The 14,519-nt window shown below is 34.9% G+C and overlaps 1 protein-coding gene across 1 annotated transcript in view; it reads right to left on the reverse strand.

Annotated features, from left to right (window-relative positions):
• Positions 1-14,519, reverse strand: part of LOC116842867 (probable cationic amino acid transporter) — a 191,010-nt gene that overhangs the window by 56,977 nt on the left and 119,514 nt on the right. The window contains exon 4 of the mRNA XM_032812664.1: positions 7,578-7,808. Within this exon, the coding sequence (XP_032668555.1) occupies positions 7,578-7,808 (231 nt within the window). The remainder of the gene's footprint in view (positions 1-7,577; positions 7,809-14,519) is intronic.

Here is a 14,519-nt window from a genome sequence, read left to right on the forward strand (position 1 = left end):
ATATATATATATATATATATATATATATATAATCATGTGCGCGCGCACACATATACTTACAAAATATTCAAAGGTTATTCAAATATTACTCCAAGGCACACACACAGTCATTATGGGTTTATAATAATTCCTTTTCATCTTGTCGCCTAGCGTGCGAGCACATGTATATGTATGCAACTTGATCGAGTATAGTCGCGACGTGACATTTCCATAAGACCTCGCATATGCCGAATTCCGCGAGAGAGCGGATTCCTCCTGCGAGACGCGCGTAAAGCGAAATTTACGAACCATGTCAATATTAACATTTTTCGCGTATCGCGTGCATTAGAGGCACGATGAGAGACTCATCCGACTCGTTCTTATGAGTTTTTGAAATGCGAATGAAATTTATGAGACATGCGGTATTTTCATAACGTTGCGTACATTAATAAGAGTGCGCGAAACATTTTCAGCCGCACGGAAAATGTATCGCGAGCCAGAGGAAGACGGAGAAATGAGAAGCGAGAGTTCAATATCACGCAAATCACGTTCAATAATTAAACCTCACTGAGAGAAACGGCTTGGTGAATGATACTATACTCGTCTTATGAAAGTAATATGATAAATTTATATACGATATCTGGTTCACATATCCAATATTCTGATTACGATGCCTCGACGCATCTGGTAGTCAATATCGAGACATTTAGGTCTGATTTACAATAGATAAAGTAAGGAGTAGGAGTAGGAGTAAGACGAAATGGAAATAATTTATTTCACTTACTCCCTTACTGCAGCTCTTATTACTTAATTCAGGCTTACTCCATGTGATGTATACGGGCAAACTTTTATTGGAGTAAGGGAGTAAGCGAAATAATTATTTCCATTTCGTCTTACTCCTACTCCTTACTCCACTTATTGTAGATCGAGTCTTATTTGTAGACATCTAGACAGTTTGGTAATTGTCTCTAGACGTGTGATATTATGGACGCGATAGTTAATTTCTTTTTAATTCCTTTTTCATCTATACTAATTTATAAAGACGTCAGTGCTGTAAAAGAGCTGAAACCGTCAGATATTTGGAAGAATGAAATTTCTTAAAATATGTCGACGAATTTATAAGTAAATATATGAAGATTATATACAGTAAGTATATAAAAATTATATATAATATAGATTTGGTTTCCAGGTTTAAGCCGCGTGGATTCATCTTTGTTTGATTCCGACGTTTTGCGAACATTTCAGTCCGCTTCATTAGGAAAGAGCGACCCGTTGCCGAGTTGCTCCTGAGAGATCTCCTTTATATAGTAGTTGGCAGAGGGGGAGAGGGGATAGGAAACAGGAAGGTGGGGGAGTTAGCAGGGGGGATGGTAGGAAATTTGTTGTCTGTCATGTTTTGGAAACCGGAAGGACGAATTGCCAGATAGACTGATTTTTTGTTTATTATTCCTGTTGAGATCGTTGGGGTGCTTTGAATTTCTAAGAATTCCCTGTATTTCCTAGGGAAGTAGTTGTTGGTTTTGACCAGTTATTGGTACTGTTATTTTGTTAAACAGGATTTTGTGTCCGCTTTTTAGATTGTGTTTCGCTAGTGCTGACTGCGTTACATTTTTCAGTTTGACTGCGCTTTGATGTTCCTTTACATATAATATGGTTAGATTTTAGGTTAGGTAAGAAGTCTAACCCTACTCCACAACTGTATTCATAACATTCACCAAATGAATTGTATGCTGTACCAGCATACAATTTGGTAAACGTATTTAAGCATTATTGTAATGCTACTTAGACAATGCGCTCACCAGATAGTTTGGTATCATTGGCTAAATATCTTGTTACACGATTATTCATCATACCATTTGGTAAACCTAAATAGAATTCTGGTTAGTATCATCAGACATTTCCCTCAGTGCTTTTTTCACGAACGGTAATAGCGGGGTAAACTATTAATGACACAACGTGGCGAAAATATTCCGACCGGATGGCTTCCCTTTGCTCGGCGTTATTTCCCTCGAGAAAATGGAAAGTCCCCAAGAAATAAAGTACAAAGTCTTAGTTTACTGCTCGTCGTCACGGATGCAGCGCGAGACAATCACGTCACATTATTTATTTCGTATGTAGTAACACAGACTTAGCATCAATAGGGACGAGAAATATTTAAAAAATCGATACCATGCTCAGAATGTTCGATATTGTCATCGATTATACGCGAAACAGGAAAGTAGTAAAGCAATTATTTAGTTTGTGCTTTAATAGATTCGCGCGCTACGTATATGTGCGGCAATTAATTATCTAGACTATCAAAGCTGTATTAATTATTATCGAGCTCCGACCGGGCATTGTGCCATTAATTACGAGGGTTAACGTGCCGGTACAATAAAATAAAATATCAGCGACACGCGATATATAATGTGTGGCGAAATGTATAACCTCATGTGTAGATCAATAATAACTCCGACAAACAGATGTATGTAAATTTGGCAGCAATTTTATTAGTCGATTTGTAAATTTTGTATTCCTTATGAGTGATTCATGTGGCACTCATATTTATCATAGAGTGACAAAATAAGAATACGAAAGGAATACGTAAAGAATGATAAAAATTTGCTTAAAATAATATGTTATAAAATATAATATAAAAGTCCAAGTGTAATTTGTAATAAATTTATTGCTACACCAATATAACAAAAAAGTTATGTTCTCGTATGATGTAGATTAAATGATTAAGGACGTACTGTCTGACAGTCTCTGCAAAAAGTTTCCTGGAAATTAGATTAAGTTGTTACATGAGCGCGAAGAATCCTGACGCTGGTCAGGATGTTGAAATACTTTTTCCGATGCATTTCGAGATATATCCGACATTTAATGAGAGAACATATCTCACGAAAATTATTCAGAAATGATTTCTCTTATTGAACGAGTTATATTCCATGTGTCCGTCATTCCGATGAAAACGTATTCAAAGCGGATTTTTGTCTAGTTGGTATCCACGTGTTGGTATTGGAAGGACAGCTTCACACACACATTCAGTTGTGTGAATATATGTATATGCTTCGATATGCTTTTTTATTTCATATTTTCATATTTTCATATTTTGTGATGTAAGTGACAAGAAATATAGTTGTCTTTGTTGCGGCTTGAAAATGGAAGGCATTAGTGAGTTTTTCCGCTGCATTATGCATTTTTATTTCCGTAAAAATTGTTAGAGATTGGAAATGTGAAAAATTACCTTGAACGTTTCTTCGTCGGAAAAGCACAAAAGTTTTATCAGAGCAAAATTATAAAATTACGTGGAAAATGGAAAAAGATTATCGAACAGAATGGCGCAAATATTATCGATTAAAACTTTAATAAAAATAGAATGTATTTTAATTTTGTTTAAAACCTAATGAATACGTTAATATTTCTATTTTCCGTTTAAAAAAATTTCTTTTTCTTATGTTGTATATATTATATATAAAAATAACATATTTTTACTTTAACATCACTTTCTTATGGTTTATTTACTTTATTCTATATTATATATCTAACGTTTATATTTTTATTTTTACATTACAAAGAAGAAACTTTGCGTACATTATTTTGAATACTTTAAAATACATATATCTAAAAATTTTCCTCACATTTGTTAATTACTTTTTCTTTAATTAAAGATATGAATATTATATATTTCCACATAGCAGCACGATTTAAAATACTTTCAAGTAGTACGAGATGACGTTAAATAACATTTCAATAACGTATTACTGGCCTTAAAGATATTATTAATACATTATTTGACGTCATTATGTTTACTGAATATTTTGAAATGGTGTAACTTTTGATCCAGACTTTGAACCAATGTCAAATTGTTTGTGATCATTTCTAGATGCATTATATATTAATCTGTAATTCGTTCAAAAATTTTTCATTATTTTTGAGGTATAATACATCCTTAATTCAATGCAATATACTTGTTTCACAAATATAATTTATAAAATTGTAAAGTTTCCATCATCAATTGTTCAACGTTGTAGTAATTTTGAAAATTTACTTGGGGACCCAGATAAACAGCTGTATATTAATTTAGCAGCAACTTTACTAATTAATTTATGAAAAATGTAAAAGTTATGATTTATAAGTGATATAAGTTTATATGATATATAAGTATGATTTATATGACATTTATATTTATCACGTAGAATGGCTAAATAGAAATATGAAAAGATTTATCAAAATTTATTCCAAACAAAACATCATATAAAATGTAATGTAAAAATCTGTGTAAATTAATGAATTTATAATTGTATCAATATAACAAGGAATTTAAATTTTTACATGATGTAAGTTTTTTTATTTTATGATTAATTTAATAAAAATATATTTGTCTCATAAATATGATTAAAGAAGAAATTTGTAAAATTTTCGTCCATTGTCGTGATAATCATGAAAATCTACGTGCTATCGGTCTATCGGAAGAATTCTAACATTTGCAGGACGTTGGAACACTTTTTTCGAGATGTATCTGTCTAATGAGAGAACCTATCACACGAAAATTATTCAGAAACGATTTCTCTTATTGGATGACAGTTATATTCCACGCATCCATCATTCCGATGAAAACGTGTTCAAAGCTTTTCGCAAACGAGTGCACGATACCGGCGATAACAAAATCGGCACGCACACTCTTACGCCTCCCAAGAGTGCACGTGAGAATGTCGGGAACGAGCGTGGAAGATCCCACGTGAATTACTCGCAAAATTGACTGACAGAAGGAGGCTGATCCGGGCGGGAAACTGTGTAACACGAAAAATCACTCTCACGTCGCTTCCGAATTATCCCCTGTTCCGATGAAACTTACGACAAACATTCAATCCCGATGGCGAGGCCGAGCGAGTGTGGACTCAAGTTGAGTCGCAAGATGAATCAATCCGATGAAAATTCGGAAAAAAATCCACTGGCTCTGAGTCAGCCAATAATAAGAGAGTAACTTACTGCACGCTCAATCTCCTCGCGTTCGTGACTAATTAAGAAAACTCGCGCGAGGAAGTTGTGTAAGTTTAGATGCGATGTTATCAAGTGCAACATGATAACCGTATTATGTATATGTCAGGAGATATTTTATCAATAAAACTATCACGTAATAAAAAATATACTGTTTTAACTTTACATAATATAAAAAAAATTAGTATCTACTGAAAACTAATATACAAATTAATAATCATTGTTTCATGTATAAGCAACGATATGTGATTACATTAATTAAGAATTTGAGTCTTGAATTTCAACAATGTTATAGTTTTATTTGAAAATTATAATAATCTTATTAGAAGTACAATATGATTATTTCGATAATAATGATATCTTCTTCCGACATTTAAAATATTCTCAATGCAATATCTACTTTCCGTTCATGGAATATATTGATGCAAGTAATTTATCTTCGTCTATAACACTGATCTCACTTTAAGATTTACATGTCAAAAATAAAGATATTTCCAAAACAAAAATACTCTTGTTTCTTGTATATTAGATTGATGAAAACATTTGTTGATTTTCTCGTGACATAAGGACTGAATAAATAAATGAACAAGAGGGTCTTTTATCGAGCTAATAAATCAATTAACTATTCGTGGGCTTTAACGTACACAGAGACTCTCTAATTGTGCATTATCTTTTTCCAGGAACGACAAGCGCGGTATTGCTATTGAAATTCCATGTTTCTGGCACTTTTTCAAACGACGGTTCGCTCACACATCATCGCCCACATTTAAGAATATCGCTTTAATGCTGCTGCCAATCACCACTAAATGCGGAGTATTTATAATAAAAATTAAAACAAGCGCATGATGAAAATTAGCCGCATTAAACGGTCTACAATCTGCGCTTGTGTGTGCGACCAATTCGTTTCATCGCGTGTCGTCAAACTAATGGATGAATCTCGAGTCTTCTGTGAGTAGCTGCGGAAATTTCGCCTTAATTTTACTAATAAGTTCCTCAGGAGCGATTTCTTTTTCCCATCTAAATTAATCTTTGCAGAATAGACCGCCGGATGCGATCAAAAGACAAGTCCTTGACTTTTCGCGCTCGACTTTCGCACGCAAACGGTTGCTTCATGAAATCTTAATTTGCACTGTATCTCATATTTAACATTTAATATTCTATTTCGTGCTCCGACCTATTAAATATTTAATATTAAAATTAACCGCGATGACTCTTTCTCTTGGGTCTATCTCGAAACGTTGGCTTGAAAAGTCGGCTTCAAGTTTGTTAAAAAGTTCGCCGTTAAAATTGAGGTCAGTTGTTCCCGGCACTCCGTGTGTATGAACGCCGGTCAACAAGGAAAAACGCAACGTCTAGACTGTTATCGTGTTCCACCTTTTTACACGAACGTCGGCGAAGAGCCTGCTGGTGTCACTAAATTAATTCACTTTGGAAAATTGGATCGAGCGCGAGCGCGTGGAAATTTTTCTCAAATTTACATCCTCGAGGCGTAGCCGGGCCGAAACGAGAGAGCAGAGAGCGCGCATTTTGTTTGCCAAGCAAGCAGCCACTCGCTCGCGAGCCGCCCTCACTGATTATCCGACACGTGGATCGTATGGATTAATGGAAAGTCTCATTTTCCCGACGTGTTCCCGTGTCGCATTTCCCGTGTCACAATATATTTGTAGAAGTGACGGCTGTGCGAGCAATTGAGCTTTGCTCGGTCAACGCTCGACGTAGACATTCTCCCATATGGCGTGCATCGCGCAACTGGGATAAGTTGAAAATCATTATCCCCCGACTCGATATCCGCAGAAATAGAAGATATCACGTGTCTCTCGTCTATATCCCACAAATTCAGCCGTGAACGTTGAAAGCTACACGAACGTTGAAGCGCACATTTGCAATTTCGCGCACAAATACAGCGAGCGTAAGCGACCCGAGCATAAATCTACGCGCCCGGCTCTCACAAAAACGGTCTCCTATAAAATCTCCAGCGACGAAAAAGTCGGTTTTACCCTCGCCGCTTTTAACTACCGCTTTTTCCATCCCTTTCGCCCCGTGAAGGACACATAGAGAGCATTTCGCGATCCAGAGGAGGACAAAAGAGTTCGGTAACTTACGTGACCCGAACTTCCGTCTCGATAACAAGGAACGGAAATACGCTCGTGAATCACATCGCTCCGCCACATCGCCACCGAAATCACGACGACGACGACGACGCCGACGACAGCATTGACCATGACGCGACATTTCACGCTCTTACGAGCGACCAGATAGGAAACTGCGACTTTAAAGTTTACTGACGCGTGAAAAAATGGCTAAGACGGAACCGGATGTATACAGCAAATTCAAAAAATTACATTCCTGATTAAAAACTTCTTTTTCCATTAGTTTGTTATTATAATGTGTATATGATATAATTACGATGATAATTTAATGAAATAATATTTAATGTAACACCCACACACACACACAAACAAACAAACACATTACAACACGAAAATAATATTCAACGTGACACACATGCAGCATAGAATACAAAAAAGTTAGTAGCTTTCATTATTTTTCTCCGCAGTGATCGACATAATTGAAAAGCATTTTACAATGCAATGACTATATTTTGCAGGAATACTCACCGAACATGGTTCCAACGCTGTTGGCTATCGCCCCGGAAACGGCACCGTTCGCCAACGCGTCCAGGCAGGCGCTAAGGGCGCACGCACACGCACTCGTACCTATAAGGTACTCCAGCACCATGTTCCATCCAATAATGAATGCTATTAATTCGCCTACTGTCACGTAACTGTACATATAAGCACTGCCCGTCGTATGAGGCACTCGTACTCCAAACTCGGCGTAACACGCCCCTGTAATCAGACAAAAAACAAAAGTTATCCGTCACGACATGCGAACGTAACTCAGCAGCGGGATTAAGAATTACTCTTCAAGAGGATTCGTACTTTCTTTCTCTCTCGCATTTATAAGATTATTTTTGTTTTCTATGAATCAGATTTCATGAAATATTAGTAATATTGGAAACTAGTAACGAAACTATATAAAATAAAAATACAATAATATATAAAATAAAAATATAAAAAATATATAAGATAAAAAACAAAAAATGTATAAAAATATATAAAATAAAAACAAAAATGAATCTATAACCTTGCCATATCTTCGTCGTTAAATCTGGGTAGCGCAAAAAGTAAGAGAACATTGCAGAGAGGTAATATTGTTTAAAAAAAAAACAAAGATTTGTCATCAGCGATCCCAAAAACCCCGGAGTACCGAGTTTCATCCGAATCGAGCCACTTTTCGCATTTCCGTCCGCCATATTAAATCTGTCATTCTGAATTCCGAAAGTTTGAGTTCAGATTCGTAATCAGCGACCCCAAAAACTCCCAAATAACAAATTTCAAGTGAATCGTTTTTAAGGAAAAATGTATGTCTCAAAGAGTTAAAGAGTAATCCAGATTAAAAAATAATAAAAAATCAAAATTAAAGACAATGAAATAAAGGAGGAGAGATATTGAGAAAAGGAAGAAAAAAGATGTAAGATATGTGAAAGAAAGAGGAATCGTGGGAACATATTTTGGAAACATGCGTGGATTGGGAAGAAAAAGAGGAAAAGAGAGGGAGGGAAATAGAGAGAAATGAAATTATAAAGCAATCTTTCTTTTTACCCCAAAAAAGGCAAATAAATTTTATTACTACTACTCAAAATTAAAAGAATAATGTAAAAAGAATAATTAGAAATAAGGATAAGAAGTCTAATTAAAAATAAGGAAGAATAATTAGAAATAAAGAAATTTAAGAATAATAAGAATTGTTTCATTTATAAAATTTAATAAATTTATAAAATTTCATTATAAAATTTTCTGCACTCTGCTTATCCCTTCCGAGTGGAAATTTGCAGATAGCAAAGACAAATATTAAATATCTGACGTATTTGAGGTGAAAAATATTCATATCCAAAAATATCTAAAATAACTCATCTATCCGACTGAAAATTCGTATTTCGAAAGCGCATCGCACTGCTTTAAAGCACATTATGAAGCGCGATGCATTTCTACACGCACAGTGGCAAGGGAATATTACTCTCAAAGCCGATGATCATTATGCTCTGGTAACGTAACCGACTGATTAAACGTCGGTTGAACCTTTCAACGCAGATTACAGCAGCGGATAAATCTCGCGCCCGCGTCCGCGCCTATATAAACGCGATATAATCCGCTTACACCCGCTATCTTTTCAGACCGCCAGATGAACGCTGTCTCTCCAGTTTAACGATATTAACATATTGTTGGCGTGGGCAAGACTCGGTATGAATGTGAGCTGCTTTATATGCCTTGATTTCTCGCATCCCCGCTATCGACGTCGTTACCTTTGACGTCAGCCACCGCACTTGCCCCATTACTTCTATAGTCGGCCAGTTTACACAGACTGCGCTGGCGTAGCAAGATTAGAACACAACACCCGTTGCTGTTAAACTTGTCCGTATATGTCGCGTGTATTATCGTCCATGTAAGAGCCACTAAAGTTCAAAGAAAGAAAAGTCGGCGGAAAACGGAAAGGTGAAACACACACGTGCGCGCGCGCATACACACACACACACATACACACACGCACGCACACCTACACTCCCTCTCCCCTCCTTGCTCACTCTTTGTCTTTCTCTCTTTCCCTGCATTGCAGAAGCGTTTACTTTCATAACTATCGAACGGTAAAAAGCGAAAAGATCGTTTCGTGTAAGTTAAAGAATGCGATCTTGTTTCTTTAAACAACGATTATTTATAGCCGGGAGAATATGTAACGAAACAGTCGCGACCGAATCGCTAATGTGAGAAACTGGAAACTGTGCAGAAATCTCGACAACGCGTTACTTTCACATTGACTGCTTTCTACATAAAAATTTGTCATGATTTCCCTAAATACAGCATAGATTTCAATTAAAATAGCCAAACTTATCGCGAAGCGAGTAAATCTTTCTTTCGCAATCCGAGATCAAAACTCACGTAGAACATTTCTTAGAATCAAATTGGGATTCAGTTCAATTTCCCAAAATAATTATGAGCTCTGGTTAGAAGTATCATGTTTTTAATATGCGAATCTAAGTGGAGAGAAGCTTTCTTAATATTTTCCCTAACTTTTATTTTACAATAGACTTGCCCCAAAATTGATTGCCCACTGCAATATTGCTTCTCATTTTTGTCCCAAAAACATGAGTTCTTTGCATAGACTTATACATAGAATACATCTTCTTAGAGACTATATATAGAATACATTTTCTTAGAAAAATTTGAAGACAAGATTTGAAGGACAGCTATATTCTCCTCCTGCAATTCCCACAGCCATCTCATCTTTGTATAATTTGACTTTTGTTGTAGAACACTAAATGAAATATTCAGTAAAAATCTAGTTAAACAAGCTCTTCAAAAGTCTGTATTAACAGTATAATCTTTTCTGATCAGGTCTTTGCAGTCTTTTATGGAAATACTCAGTCTATACAGAGTGTGTGTGTCACTGTAACAACATTAAACTGTAACAACACTAAATTAAATATATTATTAGGCAAGTAATAGCAAAACGATGTTGGAGCGAATGTATTTTACTAAATGTTGGGAGGATAATAATATTTGACAGCGTATACGTAAGACATTTCAGACAGTCTTTGTAACATACGCGGTAAATTTATTTTCCATGTCAAACCAAACCTGAATCTCAATTTTTAATATTAATATTAATTAATCCCCCTAATTATCCTAAGAGAGATTATGCATTGTTTAATCTTAAATTATAGTTGCAAGAAATATTGTCTATCAAGAAATATCAGCGAATCGAACTTAGATCTCGTCCGTATAGAAAAAGCCGTACCAATTCGGCTACTGAAACCTCGACGATTCTCTTCACAACACAATGCCTATAAGTCTTATAATATCCACCTATATTATTATTTATATTAATTATTATGTGATCGGACAGAAAGAAAGTTCCAAATACAACTAAGTGGCACTAAAATGCAACAATAAAAATTTTAGAAACAATCTTTTTTTGTAAAAAAATCAAGGTCCCCTTCTTTCTTTATTTTTTTTACATTACACTTCTAACCAGAATCTATAATTATTTTCGGATTGAATTCCAATTAGAATTTAAGAAATATGTTTTATGTGAGAGTTCTGATTTCGGATTGAAAGATTTACTCGTGGAAAGACGCAAATTCGAAACATGCGCTAATGACGCTGTCGATTTCGCGATCGCGATTACCGAGCCAACGATCATTACGTTATGCCCGCCATCAGTCGACGACCTCACTTATTAACAATGCACAACAAATTAATTAAACGACACAGACCCACCGTATGTTCTGCCGTAGCTTTAATCCTACCATTAATTTGCGCGGCGTCCTCCTGAATATTAGCTTAATTAGAGCTTTGTGCGTTAATTAGATCGATAATTACTACTGAGAACCGTCGAGAGCGATCTAATGAGAAGATAATCAAGGAACATTATGCCTTTGTTCCAATCTTCATGTATACGTGACCGAATATATTTAAAAATTAATTCAATGCAATAAAGTGAATGTCAAATACATGCAAACGAAAGGATCGAGGAAGTTTAAAATGAATTAAAGGAAATTGGAGTAGCTAAAAATTCTGACCTGTAAAATTGCTTAAACCATCCATCAGCCCCTTTCAGTATCGAGTATGCAATTTGCAAGTCACGCGGTCACGATATCGACACGATTCGGTGATGCAGCGTAAGGATTATACTTCGCGAACTTCCTGTCGAGGTGTCGGGTAAAAGGATCGACAGCGAAACGAGCTTGATTGAAAGACGGTTCCCCTCGCCGTCTTTGCCGCCGACCTGGAATTCCGTATTTGCAATTTCGAGCGAAAACTCGAGTATCCGCCACGCCAACGAGGTTGTTTACAACAACGACGACGACGTTAGGGACTCCTATCACGCGCGATGAATCGTAAATTTCATTGACGAGTTCTCGCAACCGCACTTTGTGTAGATCGCCAATGTGGATGGTGGGCGAGCTGTTATCGATGCGACACCGTAGTATCGAACAATAAAGTAACGTAAGTACCTATTAGATAAAGTGAATTATTTGTGATGGCATTTACCTCAAAAAGAGCAAGAAAGAGAAAACAAGAGAGAAAGAGAGAGAGGTGGATGGAGAGAGAACAATTCATTGCTATAACGGTATACTTGGAAAATTTTATACAGCAATGAGAAGAACGTGATTCAATGATATGAGAGAAACGCGATTTAAATACGCAAACAATTTTGATTAAATAATATAACGTATTAATAGTATAGTTTACAAGATTTGTATTGAAAATATTAAAAAAAGTAAATGTATCCCACACTGATACATATATGTATATGCAGGGTGTCCCGCGTAAGACGGACCAAAAGAAACATATAAGTAGAACACATTAAAGTGAACAAATATTATATAGGCCATTTTTCAAACAACCACGTGAAATTTCGAGATATTAATTAAAATAGTTGAGCATATCAGAGCGCGGCGACACGGCAGGCGAGACATACGGCTCGCCGCGGCCGGCGAAGAAAATGGATGATTGCTCGCGGGCCTATCTTATAGGCCAGAGAGCTGGGCCGTTTGGCATACTGAAATGAGTAGCTCCGTGTGTGCGTCCGTGTACGTGTGCGTTCTTCCATTTTCTTCGCCGACCGCTGCGAGCCGTATGTTGCATCGCGCGTTCTAATTTGTCCAACTATTTTAATTAATATCTCGAAATTTTACGTTGTTTGAAAAATGACCTATACAATTTTTGTTCACTTTTATGTGTTCTACTTATATTTTTCTTTTGGTCCGTCTTACGCGGGACACCCTGTATATTCAATGCTGCAGTTTGAATTACTTGTTACTTACTAGTGTCAGTATGTGAGAAAATTTTATCTCTTTAACTATTGTATAACGTATAATACTATTACACAGAAGAAAAGATTTTTTTGAATTTAAAAAATTTCGTTGCATTCGATCAAATGTGATCACTCGCATAGGCCAAAGAAACTAATGTTTCAATCAATAAGTATGTTTGTTTAGTTCTTCAAATAAATTTATTGTTTGATCCAAATAATATACTGCTTGGTTCGAAGGAGAAAATGATTTGGTCCAAAGAAGAAAATTGTTTTACTTAATTTTTTTCTTTTATTAAAACATTCGTTTTATAATTTTGTTTAAATAAATTGAAATTTATTTAAGAGATTGAAATTGAAACTTAAGAAATTTGACATTTCTTTTTCATATATTACTGACGATCTCTTTTTATTACTTCATCCAGCGCGCCCTTCTGCTTTGTGATTTTCCATCTAATATTCATATCGATCATCTCATGATGCAATCACCCACCCTTCTTTCTGACTATAATAATAGTTTCTTGACTTCATTGTGCTTATAATGCATCCTTATAGTATCGGAAAAAGCTTTCTTCGTATCATATTTATTGGTAATCATTGGAAACAATGTAACAACAGTAATGTAATATCGATATGTAATAGATATTCAGAGTTGAGAAATAATGCGTTATTTGTAACGCATCTTTTGTAACGTTATCTTTACTGCTATTTTTTCTGTATGTAACGATAACGATAACGAATTCTACTGTTATCTATTGTTACCGTTACTTTTGTCATCTCTATTTAACAGATGATGCGCTGATGCGTTGATAGCATATTATTAATTGAATATCTTAATAAGAAGCACCTCGATATTCACTGAAAATTAGTACGTAGCTTTATCTTATTTTTCATGTAAAAATGATGCAAAATCGGATTTTACAATTTAGCTGTTAAAAATTTTTTATAAATTTAATAATAGGTATGCTTAGTGTGTAGTTCACTTTTTTATAAGAAACTATGGAACAAATGTATGTAAGTGTATTACACACTAAGCATATTTATAATTAAATTTATTAAAAATTTCTAAGAGCCTCAAATTGCAAAATATGACTCTGTACCGAGAATAATTTTTGTATGAAGAATAATAAAAGATAAGAAAATAGAATCAAACTCATAAAGAAATATTAGTTTTTCGAGTTAGAATTATTGCAGTTTTAGATGATTTGTTGTTTTTAAATTTGTTTATTTGAAACAATAGCTATTTTTAATTAGATAAAATAATTTAATCCAACAAAAAACAAAATTCAAAATTTTAGCTAAGTAATATAATATTTAGTTGAAAAATTTCTTTAAATGTGTGATGTGCTTTTTCCATCAAATAACGTGGTTTAACCTGATGAAACAAAATATATATTATATTTTATATAATATTAATTATAAATTTTATATAATTATGTTGTTTGATATAAAATTACTTGATTGGATCAAACAAATCGAAGTCAAACGAATAGAAATACTGGGCGCAAAGAAACCTTTTTTTATCTGTACATGTTGTGTATGTTGTGTGTACACCTTGTATACCTTTGTATATAAGTATACGTATACTGTATACGTGTCTACTGCAGAAAAGCGAAATACTCGTATTTCTGAGCAGTTAAAACCATGTTGAACGCATTGTATTTTTTGTTAACATTTACAAAGGA

This window comes from Odontomachus brunneus, unplaced genomic scaffold (assembly GCF_010583005.1).
Source record: "Odontomachus brunneus isolate Ranch 3 - 2012 unplaced genomic scaffold, Obru_v1 Obru_scaffold_028, whole genome shotgun sequence".
NCBI lineage: Eukaryota > Metazoa > Arthropoda > Insecta > Hymenoptera > Formicidae > Odontomachus > Odontomachus brunneus.